Source organism: Indicator indicator, chromosome 16 (genome assembly GCF_027791375.1).
Source record: "Indicator indicator isolate 239-I01 chromosome 16, UM_Iind_1.1, whole genome shotgun sequence".
NCBI lineage: Eukaryota > Metazoa > Chordata > Aves > Piciformes > Indicatoridae > Indicator > Indicator indicator.
In genome coordinates this window covers 305,779-322,896 of record NC_072025.1, presented here as the reverse complement: position 1 = coordinate 322,896, position 17,118 = coordinate 305,779, and the positions used below count along the sequence as shown (strand labels likewise).

At 54.6% G+C, this 17,118-nt stretch overlaps 1 protein-coding gene across 1 annotated transcript in view; it reads right to left on the bottom strand.

Moving 5' to 3' along the window:
• Positions 1–16,925, bottom strand: part of LOC128972411 (dual oxidase 1-like) — a 39,830-nt gene extending 22,905 nt beyond the window's left edge. Inside the window, exons 1-5 of the mRNA XM_054388403.1 lie at positions 16,862–16,925; positions 14,984–15,067; positions 8,492–8,656; positions 6,518–6,705; positions 3,844–4,045 (exon numbers count right to left, since the gene is read on the bottom strand). Of these exons, the coding sequence (XP_054244378.1) occupies positions 3,844–4,045; positions 6,518–6,705; positions 8,492–8,656; positions 14,984–15,067; positions 16,862–16,925 (703 nt within the window). The remainder of the gene's footprint in view (positions 1–3,843; positions 4,046–6,517; positions 6,706–8,491; positions 8,657–14,983; positions 15,068–16,861) is intronic.
• Positions 16,926–17,118: the final 193 nt, after the last annotated feature.

Sequence of the window (17,118 nt, the reverse complement as noted above, 5' to 3'; positions counted from 1 at the left end):
CTCCTTTCCTAGGGCACTCTGCAGCCTCCTTTCCTAGGGCACTCTGCAGCCTCCTTTCCTAGGGCACTCTGCAGCCTCCTTTCCTAGGGCACTCTGCAGCCTCCTTTCCCAGGGCACTCTTCAGCCTCCTTTCCTAGGGCACTGTTCAGCCTCCTTTCCCAGGGCACTCTGCAGCCTCCTTTCCTAGGGCACTCTGCAGCCTCCTTTCCTAGGGCACTCTTCAGCCTCCTTTCCTAGGGCACTCTTCAGCCTCCTTTCCTAGGGCACTCTGCAGCCTCCTTTCCTAGGGCACTCTTCAGCCTCCTTTCCTAAGGGCACTCTGCAGCCTCCTTTCCTAGGGCACTCTTCAGCCTCCTTTCCTAGGGCACTCTTCAGCCTCCTTTCCTAGAGCACTGTTCAGCCTCCTTTCCTAGGGCACTCTGCAGCCTCCTTTCCTAGGGCACTCTTCAGCCTCCTTTCCTAGGGCACTCTGCAGCCTCCTTTCCTAGGGCATTCTGCAGCCTCCTTTCCTAGGGCACTCTGCAGCCTCCTTTCCTAGGGCACTCTGCAGCCTCCTTTCCTAGGGCACTCTGCAGCCTCCTTTCCTAGGGCACTCTGCAGCCTCCTTTCCTAGGGCACTCTGCAGCCTCCTTTCCTAGGGCACTCTGCAGCCTCCTTTCCTAGGGCACTCTTCAGCCTCCTTTCCTAGGGCACTCTGCAGCCTCCTTTCCTAGGGCACTCTGCAGCCTCCTTTCCTAGGGCACTCTGCAGCCTCCTTTCCTAAGGGCACTCTGCAGCCTCCTTTCCTAGGGCACTCTGCAGCCTCCTTTCCTAGGGCATTCTGCAGCCTCCTTTCCTAGGTCACTCTGCAGCCTCCTTTCCTAAGGGCACTCTGCAGCCTCCTTTCCTGGGGCACTCTGCAGCCTCCTTTCCTAGGGCACTCTTCAGCCTCCTTTCCTAGGCCACTCTGCAGCCTCCTTTCCTAAGGGCACTCTGCAGCCTCCTTTCCTAAGCGCACTCTGCAGCCTCCTTTCCTAGGGCACTCTGCAGCCTCCTTTCCTAGGTCACTCTGCAGCCTCCTTTCCTGGGGCACTCTGCAGCCTCCTTTCCTAAGGGCACTCTGCAGCCTCCTTTCGTAGGGCACTCTTCAGCCTCCTTTCCTAGGGCACTCTGCAGCCTCCTTTCCTAAGGGCACTCTGCAGCCTCCTTTCCTAGGGCACTCTTCAGCCTCCTTTCCTAGGGCATTCTGCAGCCTCCTTTCCTAGGTCACTCTGCAGCCTCCTTTCCAAGGGCACTCTGCAGCCTCCTTTCCTAGGGCACTCTGCAGCCTCCTTTCCTAGGGCACTCTTCAGCCTCCTTTCCTAGGCCACTCTGCAGCCTCCTTTCCAAGGGCACTCTGCAGCCTCCTTTCCTAAGGGCACTCTGCAGCCTCCTTTCCTAAAGGCACTCTGCAGCCTCCTTTCCTAGGGCACTCTGCAGCCTCCTTTCCTAGGGCACTCTGCAGCCTCCTTTCCTAGGGCACTCTGTAGCCTCCTTTCCTAGGGCATTCTGCAGCCTCCTTTCCTAGGGCACTCTGCAGCCTCCTTTCCTAGGGCACTCTGCAGCCTCCTTTTCTAGGTCACTCTGCAGCCTCCTTTCCTAAGGGCACTCTGCAGCCTCCTTTCCCAGGGCACTCTTCAGCCTCCTTTCCTAGGGCACTCTGCAGCCTCCTTTCCTAGGGCACTCTGCAGCCTCCTTTCCTAGGCCACTCTGTATCCTCCTTTCCTAAAGGCACTCTGCAGCCTCCTTTCCTAGGGCATTCTGCAGCCTCCTTTCCTAGGGCACTCTGCAGCCTCCTTTTCTAGGTCACTCTGCAGCCTCCTTTCCTAAGGGCACTCTGCAGCCTCCTTTCCTAGGGCACTCTTCAGCCTCCTTTCCTAGGGCACTCTGCAGCCTCCTTTCCTAGGGCACTCTGCAGCCTCCTTTCCTAGGGCACTCTGCAGCCTCCTTTCCTAGGGCACTCTGCAGCCTCCTTTCCTAGGGCACTCTGCAGCCTCCTTTCCTAGGGCACTCTGCAGCCTCCTTTCCTAGGGCACACTGCAGCCTCCTTTCCTAGGGCACTCTTCAGCCTCCTTTCCTAGGGCACTCTTCAGCCTCCTTTCCTAGGGCACTCTGTAGCCTCCTTTCCTAGGGCACTCTGTAGCCTCCTTTCCTAAAGGCACTCTGCAGCCTCCTTTCCTAGGGCACTCTGCAGCCTCCTTTCCTAGGGCACTCTGTAGCCTCCTTTCCTAGGGCACTCTTCAGCCTCCTTTCCTAGGGCACTCTGTAGCCTCCTTTCCTAGGGCACTCTGTAGCCTCCTTTCCTAGGCACTCTGCAGCCTCCTTTCCTAAGGCACTCTGCAGCCTCCTTTCCTAGGCACTCTGCAGCCTCCTTTCCTAGAGCACTCTGCAGCCTCCTTTCCTAGGGCACTCTGCAGCCTCCTTTCCTAGGGCATTCTGCAGCCTCCTTTCCAAGGGCACTCTGCAGCCTCCTTTCCTAGGGCACTCTGCAGCCTCCTTTCCTAGGGCATTCTGCAGCCTCCTTTTCTTGGTCACTCTGCAGTCTCCTTTCCTAGGGCACTCTGCAGCCTCCTTTCCTAGGGCACTCTGCAGCCTCCTTTTCTAGGTCACTCTGCAGCCTCCTTTCCTAGGGCACTCTGCAGCCTCCTTTCCTAAGGGCACTCTGCAGCCTCCTTTTCTAGGTCACTCTGCAGCCTCCTTTCCTAGGGCACTCTTCAGCCTCCTTTCCTAGGGCACTCTTCAGCCTCCTTTCCTAGGGCACTCTGCAGCCTCCTTTCCTAAGGGCACTCTGCAGCCTCCTTTCCTAGGGCACTCTTTAGCCTCCTTTCCTAGGGCACTCTGCAGCCTCCTTTCCTAAAGGCACTCTGCAGCCTCCTTTCCTAGGGCACTCTTCAGCCTCCTTTCCTAGGGCACTCTGCAGCCTCCTTTCCTAGGGCACTCTGCAGCCTCCTTTCCTAATGGCACTCTGCAGCCTCCTTTCCTAGGGCATTCTGCAGCCTCCTTTCCTAGGGCACTCTGCAGCCTCCTTTTCTAGGTCACTCTGCAGCCTCCTTTCCTAAGGGCACTCTGCAGCCTCCTTTCCTAGGGCACTCTTCAGCCTCCTTTCCTAGGGCACTCTGCAGCCTCCTTTCCAAGGGCACTCTGCAGCCTCCTTTCCTAGGCCACTCTGTAGCCTCCTTTCCTAGGGCACTCTGTAGCCTCCTTTCCTAAAGGCACTCTGCAGCCTCCTTTCCTAGGGCACTCTGTAGCCTCCTTTCCTAAAGGCACTCTGCAGCCTCCTTTCCTAGGGCACTCTTCAGCCTCCTTTCCTAGGGCACTCTGTAGCCTCCTTTCCTAAAGGCACTCTGTAGCCTCCTTTCCTAAAGGCACTCTCTAGCCTCCTTTCCTAGGGCACTCTGCAGCCTCCTTTCCTAGGGCACTCTGCAGCCTCCTTTCTTAGGGCACTCTGCAGCCTCCTTTCCTAGGGCACTCTGTAGCCTCCTTTCCTAAAGGCACTCTGCAGCCTCCTTTCCTAGGGCAGCCTCTTTCTGCAGCCTCCTTTCCTAGGGCACTCTGCAGCCTCCTTTCCTAGGGCACTCTGTAGCCTCCTTTCCTAAAGGCACTCTGCAGCCTCCTTTCCTAGGGTACTCTGCAGCCTCCTTTCCTAAAGGCACTCTGCAGCCTCCTTTCCTAGGGCACTCTGTAGCCTCCTTTCCTGGCGCACCCTCTGCAACCTCCCTTTTTCACGCGTCCTCTGATCTCATCTCCAGTGCCCTTCTTCTCCACCTTCTGGCACTCAGGGGTGGAGCCAAGGCGTTGGATGCCCTCTGGGGATGTCAGCCTTACCGTAGATGCCCTTTGGGCCCCCCTGTGTTGTGGATGGATCCAGTGCCCTCCACATGGGCACCTTGCCGTCTGTCTGCCTGGGCAGCTGCCTGCCGGGCCCTGCTGCCAGCTGTCCCCCGGAGAAGCTCCTCAGGGCATCACTCCAGGCGTGTGAGGGGCCATAGATGGCACTGCCATCCAGCCAGCCTGTCACTGCGTTGGTCTGGGGCAGGCAGGAAGGACAGGAGAGGACATCAGCAGGCAGTGTGGGCTCAGGGGGAAGCTGCACCTCCTGGCCTTGTGGGCTGGCAAAACAGCACTCCCCCTGCACCCCCTCTTTTGAGGACAGCTCTCAGGGTGCAGATCTGCAGGGTGCAGGGATTAGTGCCAGGTTGGCAGGCATGGCACTTACACAAGGACAGCTTGGGCTGAGCTCTTCCAAACTGCTTTCTGAAGCAGCCATCTGGGAGGCCCTATGCAGGGCAGAGCAAGCTGCAAGGGGCTTGAAGGCACCCCTGGCAGCACCACCTGTGCCACAGGGAGCACCACAGCCCTGGCAGCACCATCTGTGCCACAAGGAGCACCACAGCCCTGGCAGCACCACCTGTGCCACAAGGAGCACCACAGCCCTGGCAGCACCTGGAGCAACTTCCCCTGCCAAATGCTCTCATCAAACCAAACAGCCTTTTGGAGTCTGGCACAGCCTTTTCTTGAGTCTGAAACAGCCTTTGTCAGTCTTTTCAGTGTGACTCAAGGCAGTCCCAAGCACAAATCCAGGCTGGGGAGGAGTGGCTGAGAGCAGCCTGCAGGAAAAGACCTTGGGGGTGTCAATTGGTGACAAACTCCCCAGGAGCCAGCAATGGTCCCTGGCAGCCCAGAGCCAGCTGTGTGCTAAGCTGCAGCCAGAGCAGGGAGAGCAGCAGCTGATGGAGAGGGTCCAGAGGAGGTCATGGAGATGATCAGAGGGCTGGAGAAACTCCCACGTGGGGACAGGCTGGGAGAGTTGAGGCTGTTCAGCCTGGAGAAGAGAAGGCTCCAGGGAGACCTCAGAGCAGCCTTCCAGTACCTGAAGGTTGCAGAGGGACTGTTCCCAAAGGCCTGCAGGGACAGGACCAGGGGCAATGGTTTGAAATGAGAGCAGAGCAGATTGAGATTGGATGTGAGGAACAAGTTCTGCAGCAGGAGGCTGCTGGAACACTGCAACAGGTTGCCCAGGGAGGTGATTGAGGCTTCATCCTTGGAGATACTCAAGGTGAGGCTGGAGATGGCTGTGAGCAACCTGCTCTAGGGGAAAATGTCCCTTGTGAGTGTAGTGCTTGGGCTGGGTGACCTTTGGAGGTCCCTTCCAACCCAAACCATTCTATGTTTCTATGATTCCATGGTTGGGAAGCTCTCCAGCATGAAGAAGAAATGATATGGGCTTGGGTTCTCAACCTGGGAAGCTCTCCAGCATGAAGAAGGTTGGCTTGGGCAGACATCCAACCTCAGCACAGCAAACTGTGAGGGCACTGGGGGGAAAAATCTGGATTTTTTTTTTTTTTTTCCAGAATGCCTGAAGTGCAGAGCAGCTTTGTACAACTTTCTGGCAACCCCAGCTCAGCCTTGCAGGGACTGGCAGGGCTAAGAAGTGGTGGCTGGCAGTGTGGGTCCTAACCTCACAGCCACCCAAGTGTCCCAGGTGGTCAGGGAAGTTCACCACCACTTGCACTCAAAGTTGTCACTGTTTTTTTTTTCTCCCAGGCCTTTGTTTGTTTTGACTGCAATGATAAAAACTGGCAGGCAAAGAAGAGGGCAAACTGCTCCTGCTGTGCTCTTGGGCCCTCCATAAACCCTGCCAGCTGCACACACTTGCATTCAAAGAGATGGCACTGGCAGATCTGGTGCCATCAGAGTGTCTTTGGCCAAGAGAAGCATTGACCTGGGGTAACCACAAAGATTGCTGAGTGTGAAGCAGCACCTTGGAGGTTGTCTTGGGTGGCTCAGGTTGGAAGGGTCCTCAGAGGTCATCCAATACAACCCCTGCCATGCCCAGGGACACCTCTCAACCAGACTCAGCTGCCCAAGGCCTCATCCAGCCTGGCCTTAAACACCCCCAGGCAGGAGGCAGCCACAGCCTTCCTGGGCATCCTGTGCCAGAGTCTCACCACCCTCACACCAAAGAACTTCTTCTAACCCTGCTCTACCTCAGCTCCAACCTATTCCCCCTTGGTCTGGCTCTGGACACTCTCAGGAGAAGTCCCTCTGCAGCCTTCCTGCAGGATTCCTTCAGGCACTGGCAGGCAGCTCTGAGGTCCCCCTGGAGCCTTCTCCTCTCCAGGCTGACCACCCCCAGCTCCCTCAGCCTGGCTTCACAGCAGAGCTGCTCCAGCCCTGGGATCATCTCTGGGGCCTCCTCTGGACTCACTCCACAGCTCTGTGTCCTCCTGCTGCTGGGGACACCAGAACTGGAGGCAGGATTGGAGGTGAGGTCTGAGCAGAGCAGAGCCGAGGGGCAGAATCCCCTCTCCTGCCCTCTGCCCACACGCCTCTGGCTGCAGCCCAGCACGTGGTCCCTGTGCACTTGGCTCACACACACCTGACAGGTTTGCTTTGCAGGAAAGCAGCCCTGGAGCTGCCCTTTTGGCTGCTTCAGAGCCCAGTGCTGGGTGCAGAGGACTTCAGCTGAAAGGCAAAGAGCAAAGGGGAGGTGCCCTACCTGCTGGCGGGGGCTGTTGGGGCTCTGCCCTGTCTCTGGTGCCCAGCTGATGCGCTGGAAGGGCAGCACCACGCCTCCAGTGCCTGCAGGGTCGAACACTGGGTCTCCAGCTGGGATGTGGATGTTCAGGAACTCAGCAGGGCAGCCAGCCTCCTCTGTCCCCAGGATGTCCAACAGCACATGGAAACCTGCCAGGGACACAAGGTCAGCAGCTGGGGGGACTGGTGAAGGACCTGGAGCTGCTGGAGAGGGTCCAGAGAAGGCCACCAAGATGATCAGAGGTCTGCAGAACCTCTGCTATATGAGGACAGGCTGGGAGTGTTGGGGCTGTTGAGCCTGGAGAAGAGAAGGCTCCAGGGAGACCTCAAAGCAGCCTTCCAGGACCTGAAGGGTTCCAGGAGAGGTGAGGAGGGACTTTGGACAAGGGCTAAGAGTGCCAGGCTGAGGGACAATGGCTTTGAGCTGGGAGAGGGAAGATGGAGACTGAAGAGGAGGAAGAAATTGTTGGCAGTGAGGGTGGGGAGACACTGGCACAGGTTGCCCAGGGAGGCTGTGGCTGCCTCTTGCCTGGAGGTGCTGAAGGCCAGGCTGGATGAGGCCTCAAGCAACGTGGGCTGGTGGGAGGTGTCCCTGGGCATGGCAGGGCTGGGAGCTGGATGAGCTCTGAGGTCCCTTTCCCACCCAACCCATTCTAGGACTCCGTGATTCTATGCCCAGATGATCCTTGGGGTCCCTTCCAAACTGGCATTCTGTGATTATTGCCCACAGAGAGACATCCCTGGGCTTGCAGAACCAAGCCCCAGCTGTGTCCCTGGGTGAAGGCAGATCTGTTCCAGCTGCCCTGCAGCAGTGGTGCCCAGCACTCCCTTGGGCATGGCTCTTATCAGGCCCTGTGGGCACCTCTGCTGCCAGACAAAGGAGGAATTTCCCAAAGGGACAAACAGCAGCACTTGGGGCACCTGCCACAAGTCACTGAAGCTTCATGCAAAGCCTCCTGGCTGGACAGCACTTTGGTATGGAGATACCCAAGGCCTTATCTCCTGGGTGTGAGTCTGCCAGGAAGAGGTAGCTGAGGAATGCTCTGATCTGTGCCCTTGGGGTGCCAGAAACCAACTTACTTTCTACCCAGACCAAGAAGAAACAGCCTGGGATTGTGCCAGGGGAGGGTGAGGTTGGAGGATCTGAAAGGGCTTCTCCAGCCCTGAGAATCAGTTGGAGCCAGGTGGGGGTTGGGCTCTGCTGCCTAGTCTCAGGGAGACTAGAGACTAGAGACTAGAAGGAGAGGAACTGGCCTGAAATTGTGCCAGGGGAGGGTTTGGTTGGAGAGGAGGAAAAAATTTCTTTAGTGCAAGAGTGGTCAGGGATTGGCACAGGCTGCCCAGGGAGGTGGTGGAATCCCCATGGCTGGAGGTGTTCCAGAACCCTATGGCCATGGCACCTGGGGCCATGGTTTGGTGGCCGCCACAGAATCACAGAATGTCAGGGGTTGGAAGTCCAACCCCCTGCCAGAGCAGGGTCACCCAGGGTAGGGTCACCCAGAGCAGGGCACACAGGAACACATCCAGGTGGGTCTTGAAAGTCTCCAGAGAAGGAGACTCCACCACCTCTCTGGGCAGCCTGCTCCAGGGCTCTGCCACCCTCAAAGTCAGGAAGTCCCACCTCATGGCTAGATGGAACTTCCTATGGTCAGGTTTGTGCCCAGCACCTGTCACTGAGCAGAGTCTGGCCTCATCCTCCTGACACCTACCACCTGTATGCCACTCATCCTCTTCTTCCCCAGGGTAACCACCCCAGCTGCCTGCTCCCCTCCCCATAGCAGAGCTCTCCCAGTGCCCTCAGCCCCTCGCTGGCCCTGTTCTGGCCATGGTGGCATTGTGCCAACCTTCGCACTCGTTGATCCCCGAGGCCTTTTGCCAGCCCAAGCGGTTCCCTAGTTGTGTGAGCTTTGCCCCCATGCCAGGCCCCAGCTCTTACCAAAGAAGACAGCCAGCACCGTGGTGTTCCTGCGGGAGGGCAGCCCCGAGGGGCCCTGTGCCACCACCCGGCTCAGCTGGCGCGCGTTGGGCACTCGCGGCTCCTGCAGCGCCTGGTACACCCCATCCGCGTAGTCGGCTGGCAGCAGGCGCAGCAGCCTGGCACCTGTGGCACAAAGCAACATGGCATGGGCCTGGTGGCATCCAACGGGCAGGAGGGGCAGCTGGGCACACCAAGATGCCCCAGAGGAGAGGCACCCATCAGGCAGGAGGGGCAGCAGGAGCTGGGCACACCAACATGTTCAGAGGAGAGCAGGAGGGTGGCACAGACACTTGGAGTGGCCAAGAAGGTGCAAGGTTTTGTACCAACACCCAAAGTTATTGCAGCACTGGGAGGGATCCCCCCTGGGCATGTCCCCTTCCAGCTGCCTTCCCATGGTCACTGAAGACTCCCAGTGTCCCCTGGGGGTCTGGTGCTGTGCTCCAGGAGGCAGCTGCAGAGATGTTAATGTGCCCAGGAGCACTCCTGCAGACATGCCTGCACCATGAGGAACAAGAGAGGGAAGAATCATAGAATCATAGAATCATAGAATCAACCAGGTTGGAAGAGACCTCCAAGATCATCCAGTCCAACTGATCACCCAGCCTTAACCAATCAACCAGACCATAGCACCAAGTGCGCCATCCAGGCTTCTCTTGAACGTCTCCAGCGATGGTGGCTCCACCACCTCCCTGGGCAGCCCATTCCAATGGGCAATCACCCTCTCTGTGAAGAACTTCCTCCCAATCTCCAGCCTATACCTCCCCTGGCACAACTTGAGACTGTGTCTTCTTGTTCTGGTGCTGGATGCCTGGGAGAAGAGACCAACCCCCACCTGCCTACAACCTCCCTTCAGGTAGTTGTAGACAGCAATGAGGTCTCCCCTGAGCCTCCTCTTCTCCAGGCTAAACAACCCCAGCTCCCTCAGCCTCTCCTCATAGGGTTTGTGTTCCAGGCCCCTCACCAGCTTCGTTGCCCTTCTCTGGACACGTTCGAGGCAGAGAGGTGAGGGAGAAGAGGAGAGAGCCCCTCCCCAACTCCACCCCCAGTGCTGCCAGCCTGCAGGCAGGAGGCCATTCCTCACTCCAGAGTTTGCTTCCCTACTCTGGTGCCCTTCCTGTGCTGCAGCTGCCCACAGTGGGGGGAAACCTGAATGCCTTTGTTTGGGGCTAAATTTCCCTAGGTTTGGTTCCAGCTGTTAAGGTCTGACCTGCCTGCTCTGGCCAGGGGAGCTGCTGCCTGCCAGGGACCTGCTGCATCTCCCTCCAGGCTGGGGCTGGTGGCACACACTGGAGCCCTGCCTGCACCCAGAGGCAGCTGTGCCATTGCCATCCTCATTTGTGCCACCATGCAGGCCACAAATCTAGGCCACAGAAGGATCCTTATCAATGCAGATAAGGTCCTGTCTGATCCACCCTGCCCCAGGGATCTCTGGGGGTGGACTCATGGGCTGGTTGCAGACATGAGGAAGCAGCTCAGCACTGGCACAGGGACATCCTGCATGCCTGTCCCAGTACAGACCAGTACGTGCTGCACAGCAGCCCAGCAGCAGCCTCTGCCCCATGCAGAGCAGGGGAGTGGGGCCAGCATGCCTGGGCCAGTAGCTCCTCTGTCTCTGGCTGTGGTAGTTTTAGGCTATGCCTCTAAAATATGTTCACAGATCTTGAACCGGAAGTGGTAGGATGTAAATAAATCACTACTGGGTGTAAAAAGGACAATCAGGATAGTGCGAAACAATCCCATTGGAAAGATAAAAGACTTAAACCAGTTGCATCAAAACAATCTCTCTCCTCACCTCTTTGCTCTGGGAGGTACTAACTTTGTGCTTCTGCTTGGCCTAGGCTGCATTGTTTTGGCTGAGTTCTAACTTCTCTGCTCTGTCTCTTGTCCCTTTTTGTACAGGGGAGTAAGGGGGGGTAGGGAGGGAGAAGCTATTAGATTGCCCTGGTCTTTGACCAGGGGGTTCTTGTGTTGATCATTGAGTGTAAATCCCTGTAAATATTGTAAATCCTGGGTATTTTGTACATGTTCATTGCATCCCAGTGCAGATTGTAGTTTGGCTTGTGAATACAGCTTTCATTTGCTTCCAACTGAGCTGGTCTGCCAAAGTTAATGTTGAGGGGGGGGGATTTTCAACCCACCACATTACAGAATTAATTGGCACCCAACGTGGGGCATTGCTCGATTGATGAATTCCTGCTCAGATGAAGGAAGCCAAAAGGAAGCTGGTTTGGGGTTTGTGGCATTCAGTATGCTCTGTGTTAAGTGTGATGCTTTATAAGTGGTTTGGATCTCCACTGATTGCTCAGGTTGGCAGGCCCATAGTATCTAAGCTGTTCCTGTGGTTTAGATACAAGTTAAGGAGGTTTGGTGACTACTGCCCTGGATTTGTCGGTTTGGGAGGATACAACAATGCAACTGTGAGGGTCCCTCCTGAGGTTTTGAATTTAATATCCCTATAACTGAAAGTTCACTGGGAGCTTTGAATTCTGAGGTGATCTGTTTGTCATGCCTGATTTTGTGACTTGTGGTGGTGACAACAGGTCTGCTAACAGCATTGTACCAAGGGAGACGTGCAGCTGGTTGTTTTGTCTGCAAAGGGAGAAGGAAACACAAGAGATCTGTGTCTAATGCAAGCGATCCTGAGAGCGAGGACGACACACGGGCAGAAGAAGCTGCAGCAACAGGCAGTAGCAGGCAGGAGTTAATGGAAAGCTGCTTTGGACCACAGCGAACGCCACGGCACAGCTGGCACCGAGTCAGGGGAGGGGCAGCCACTAGCCCCCGTGCCGGCAGCAGCAACCCCAGCAGCAGCGGCAGCTAGCCCTGCTCGAGGGGCAGCAGCTGTGCCGGTTGCGGCCCCGGCTGTGCCGGTAAAAGCGGCGATCTCGGCAGTCTCGCCCGTAGCCCCCGCGCGAGCGGCGGCGGTGCCGGCTGTGGCAGACCCCGCGCCAGCACTTGTAATGGTGGCGGCGACAGCTTCACAGGGGGCAGCCATTACTGAGGTAGAGAGACTCCCACCCGCTGTGGCTGCAGCAGAGGTGAGTCCAGCGGCGACAGCAGGGTCCCAAAGAGCACCCATGATGCAAGCCCCTTCTCCTGCCAGTCCTGCTGCGAACTCACAAGCAGCACCACTAACATTGGCTGCTACTCTGGACAAGAAGCCTGAGGACGAGGATCCTTCTGATCCAGGTCCAAGCTCTCCACATAAAACAAAGGGAAAGAAAACCAAACCAGTCTCAGATGACCCCTTGCAGGGGACTTCTTCTCAAGAAGTTGAACCAAGAATATTGCTCAGGGTGATAGTGATGAGGAAGAGAAAGTCTGTCTCTAAGATCTAGCTAACTTAGTGAAGCTACCAATGGATGATGAAGATGCAGGACAGAGTATGACTCCTAGTAGATCAGGAACCAAAGGAGGTGCTTCTGAACTTAAGGAGCTCCTACAGAGGCTTTCAACAGGGGGATAGCAGGGTGAGGATGATGATGAGAATGATAAGGATGATATACAGTCAGCTAATGTACCCAGGCAGGAAATTAGGCATACAAGAAAAGATTATATTAGAGAAGACAGTGAGCCAATACTGAGCTGGTTGGGAAGATGCTATGACACAGGAGCTCCTGCTTTAGTGGTAGGTGACAAGTCAGCAGCTCAGCTCAGGACTCTTGCAAAAGATTCTAGAATTGATAAGCATTTAGACAATTGCCTTGGTAGAGTTTCTCTGTGGGCACACTTCCCACTGGCTGACCTAATGAGACACCCTCCAGGAATGTCCTCCCATGGAACCCTCAGAAATGGAACATGATAGGTGAGGGAATTAAGCCTTTGAGAGAGTTTGCTGTGGGAAAAGTAGTGTATGGAAATCATGGTACACTGAATCCTGATTAAATTCCTGTGGGAACAGATTTTGCCAAGAAGCTCATTAAACTTGCTCCTCCTAACTATGCTACTATTCTGGCAAGCAGAATTGTGGCAAGAAATGATGGTGGAGCACCTCCTGCTGTTGGCCATTTCACTGACCAAATGAGGCAATTGGAGGATAGTCTCACACGTGTTCCTCTGGTCTCAGCTATGGAAACTCTGTCTGGAAAGATTGAGAACTGCATGAAAGAGCTGAAGGAGGAATTTAAAACCTCCATATCCAACTTGATGAAGGGGGATGATTCTGATTCCTCTTCCTCCAGATGGATACAAGTTTCAGCTGTTAGGAACAGACGTGCTCCAAGGAGGCCATTCCAGAATAGGTCAAAACAAAACAGACAGCAGAGGCAATCACGTGGCAGTATCTGGATAACTCTACGTGATCAGTTTGGTGAGAACATGAACAGATGGGATGGTCAAACAACTTCTGATCTTTTCAAGAGGTTACGGGAGCTGCAGAGGGGCAGATCCCGAGGTAACAACACCAGAAGGGTAGCTGTCGCTTCCTCAGTTTCCCAGAACAGCTCTAATTGCTCCAACATTGATTCTAACACCAACACTAGGTGCTGTGTCAGCTGTACATGTGGAGGTAATCCCCATAATTAGGGGTGCCCTGCCTTCTGACAGGGGGAGGTAAGGGATAGTGGAGATAACAGAATCTGCTGGGGTGTGTACATCCAGTGACCTGGCACTTCAAAATTTCAGAAGTACAGGGCCTTGGTTGACACAGTGTGATGGTTTTAAAAACTGTCTTTTTAATTTTTCTTTGCAAAGTTCGAGCAGAGAAAGCTAAAGAATGTAAATAAATCACCATTGGGTGTAAGAAAGCAAAATAATGATTGCTCTAAACACTTCCATTGGAGAGAGAGAAATGTTTAAGAACCACTACTCAAAACAAGGTTGGGGAGTTGGGCAGTTCGCAGCTTGCTGGGCTTCTGTCTGGCTGCTGCTTCTTCTCTTCTGGTTGAAGATAACACACTGACCTTGGCAAGCTAACAGCCTCTCTGCTTCTTAACTCTCTGCCTTCTGCCAGAGCGGTCTGGGAGTAGAGGCCCCTTGGGAGGTCCCCTTTGGGGGAAGCAAAGGGAGCTTGTTTGTGGTTTTCTGTTGATTGTACCTATTTGTAACTGTTGTGAATTGTGTCTATTTGTACATATCCATTGCATTGCATCACAGATTGTAGATTTCCTTGTAACTACAGCTTTCATTTGCTGCCAGACTGAGCTAGCCTGATTACTGTCAGTGGCGGGGGGGGTTCAGCTCTCACACTGTTACAATACAGAGTTTGAATTCAGTGTATGGCACAGATACAACACCACACCCAAAGGAAGAACCTACAAGGAATCTACAGTGCAGGAGCCCTGGGAGCCCTGAGTCACCTGAGAGTCCCTGCTCCTTTTCTTCATCGCATCTGTGAAGAGACAAAACTGTTTTCTTATTTCCTGCTCTTTGAACTTTTAAATCATCTACATCTAAGATAGCTGGGATGGACTATGAACTTTATTTACTCATTGTTGTAGCTATTGTTTGAGATTAGATGGATAGGACTAGCAGCCAGTGGGATCATTTAGAAGGGGTGGATTGTGGTAGTTTTAGGCTATGCCTTTAAATTTTTTTACAGATCTTGAACCAGAAGTGGTAGGATGCAAATAAAATCACTACTGGGTGTGAAAAGGACAGTCAGGATAGCGTGAAACAATCCCATTGGAAAGATAAAAGACTTAAACCAGTTGCATCAAAACAATCTCTCTCCTCGCCTCTTCGCTCTGGGAGGTACTAACTTTGTGCTTCTGCTTGGCCTTGGCTGCATTGTTTTGGCTGAGTTCTAACTTCTCTGCTCTGTCTCTTGTCCCTTTTTGTACAGGGGAGTAAGGGGGGGTAGGGAGGGAGAAGCTATTAGATTGCCCTGGTCTTTGACCAGGGGGTTCTTGTGTTGATCATTGAGTGTAAATCCCTGTAAATATTGTAAATCCTGGGTATTTTGTACATGTTCATTGCATCCCAGTGCAGATTGTAGTTTGGCTTGTGAATACAGCTTTCATTTGCTTCCAACTGAGCTGGTCTGCCAAAGTTAATGTTGGGGGGGGGGAGGGGAATTTTCAACCCACCACACTGGCCTTGTGCTGAGTGCTGACCTTGTCTGAAGAGGCTTTCCCCCCCCCTTAACATTAACTGAAAACACCACTGAAAGCCCTCCTGGGAAGAGCTGGGCCCTCCCTACATTGGATCTGGCCCATTGGAGGGCCCAGAGAGGCACAGTTCTGCCCTGGCCCTGACCCACCCCCAGCATGGGCTGCAGGTGGTGCCTGGGCAGCAGGCAGAGGTGGCAAGGCCAGGGCAGGGGAGACAAAGCTGGGATTCTTTCCCCCTCCAGGCTGCCCTGGGGCGCACCTACAGACTCAGCTTGGCTCTCAGGGCCACAGGAAGGGGCACTAGCTGGGAGGTAACCAGGCTCAGGACAGGAAGGGTTTCTTCTTTCAGCTGTAAAGTGAGTCAGATGCCAGCTGCCCCCTGCCCAGCCCTGGCACTCACCGGCGGCGCCGCGGCTGTGGTGCTGCAGGTTGTTGTACCACCCATCATAGCGCTGCACCTCCCAGGAGATGCTCTGCTGGGCTCCTGCAGGGGACAGAAGGACATCAGCACTGTGGCATTGCCCCACATCCCTGACCCTGTGTGGTAGTTTCAGGCTGTGCCTTACCACTTTTCCACACATCCTGAACAGAAAGCAATGGATGTGAATAAATCACCAACGATGGCAAAAGGGAAAGAACAGAAGATGCAAACAAGCCCTTTGGACAAATTGCCACCATAAGCTAGGAATGAAAACCAATTCTCTCTCTTTTTGGCCTTCCTCACTCTGAGAGATACTAACTTGTGCTTCTGGCTGGCTCTGCTGACCTTGGCTGTGTACTTTGTTGTGGCTGAGTATCTTAACAAACAACTCTCTGCTCTTTCTCTTGTCCCTTGTGTACAGGGCAGCGTGGGGAACAGGGAAAGGGAAGGTATTAGCTCCCCTGGTTTGTCCAGGGGGCTTCTTGTGCTGTTTATACATTGTATATACTTGTATATACATGTAGATGTAAATGTTGTATATTTTGTATATATTCATGGCCTTTCACCTTTTGCTTGTAACTGCAGCTTCATTTGCTTCCAACTGACCTGGGCTGGCAATTTAATGTTGGGGGCACTTTTCAACCCACCACACCCTGCCTGCACAAACAGCAGCTCAGCCAAGGTCTGCTCTCACAGAATCACAGACCCACAGACTGGGCTGGGTTGGAAGGGACCTTAAAGATCATCTAGTTCCAACCCCCCTCTGACACCTTCCCCTAGATCAGGTTGCTCAAGGCCTTGTCCAGCCTGGACTTGAGCACCTCTGGGGGTTGGGGTGTCTGTGTGTGTGTAATCTGGTAAGAGCTTTATCAAACAACCTATGACAAGGTATTAAAAAGAAGTCAGAATTAAACCCCAAAGCTCTTACAGAGTGGTAGAGCATGATGAGGGCTGGGAGGGACTTCTGGAGATCATCCAGTCCAACCCCCCAGCTAAATACACAACATGATACACAAAGCTCCCCCTGAAAGCTGGATGGATCTGGAGATGCTGGAAGGTGTCCAGAGAAGGGCCATGAGGAGGAGCAGAGGGCTGGAGCTGCTCTGCTCTGGCGACAGCCTGAGAGAGTTGGGGTTGTGCAGTGTGGAGAGGAGAAGGCTCCCAGGAGACCTTCTGGTGGCCTTCCAGGATCTTGGGGGGGCTCCAAGAAAGCTGAGGAGGGACTTTTGAGGGTGTGAGGGAGTGATAGGACTGGGGTGGATGGAGCAAAACTAGAAGTGGGGAGACTGAGATTGGATGTTAGGAAGAAGTTGTTCCCCATGAGGGTGGTGACAGCCTGGCACAAGTTGCCCAGGGAGGTGGTGGAAGCCTCAGCCCTGGAGGTGTTCAGGGCCAGGCTGGAGGTGGCTGTGAGCAACCTGCTGTGGTGTGAGGTGTCCCTGCCCATGGCAGGGGGGTTGGACCTGGATGATCCTTGGGGTCCCTTCCAGCCCTGACAATTCTATGATTCTCCTTCTCTCATTGCCTCAGCAGCAGCCTCTCCTTACTTCTGACCCCCTCAATGTCCACATGAGCCAAGCATGGCCCAAGCTGTGACCTCCCCCTGCCTGCTCTATCCCATCCCACACTTTGTTTCCTCGATGCTGATCTTTATGGCTTTGGTGCTAACACCAGCAGGAAGCTGCAGTTCCTGGTCCCAACAGCATGAGGTGGGACTCCCAACTTGCAGCCTCTGAAGATTCAGCATTTTGCTCCACTTTTATCCTTATCTCATCACAAACTGAATCATTTCCCCCTCTAGGGCCAGAAACTATCCAGGATCTGCCCTTGGAGCCTCTCTCCTCCAGCCATACTTACTCCCCAAGGTCCCTGCCACCAGCAGAATCAAGGCCAAACTCAACATCATCTCCGCTGGCTGCATTTGCCACTGGGTCTTTGGAAGCAGTGTCCTGTGAAGAGGAGAGAAGGAGTTGGAGCTGGGCACCTCCTGGAGCCTGGGAACATGCTGGGACCATCACCTCAGCTTCATCTTGTGGTTTGTGCTGCCTGGCAAGACCCCTTGCAGTCATCACCCCCCAGCAGGACCTCCCGATTTGGGCTGTGGGAAGGAGGCA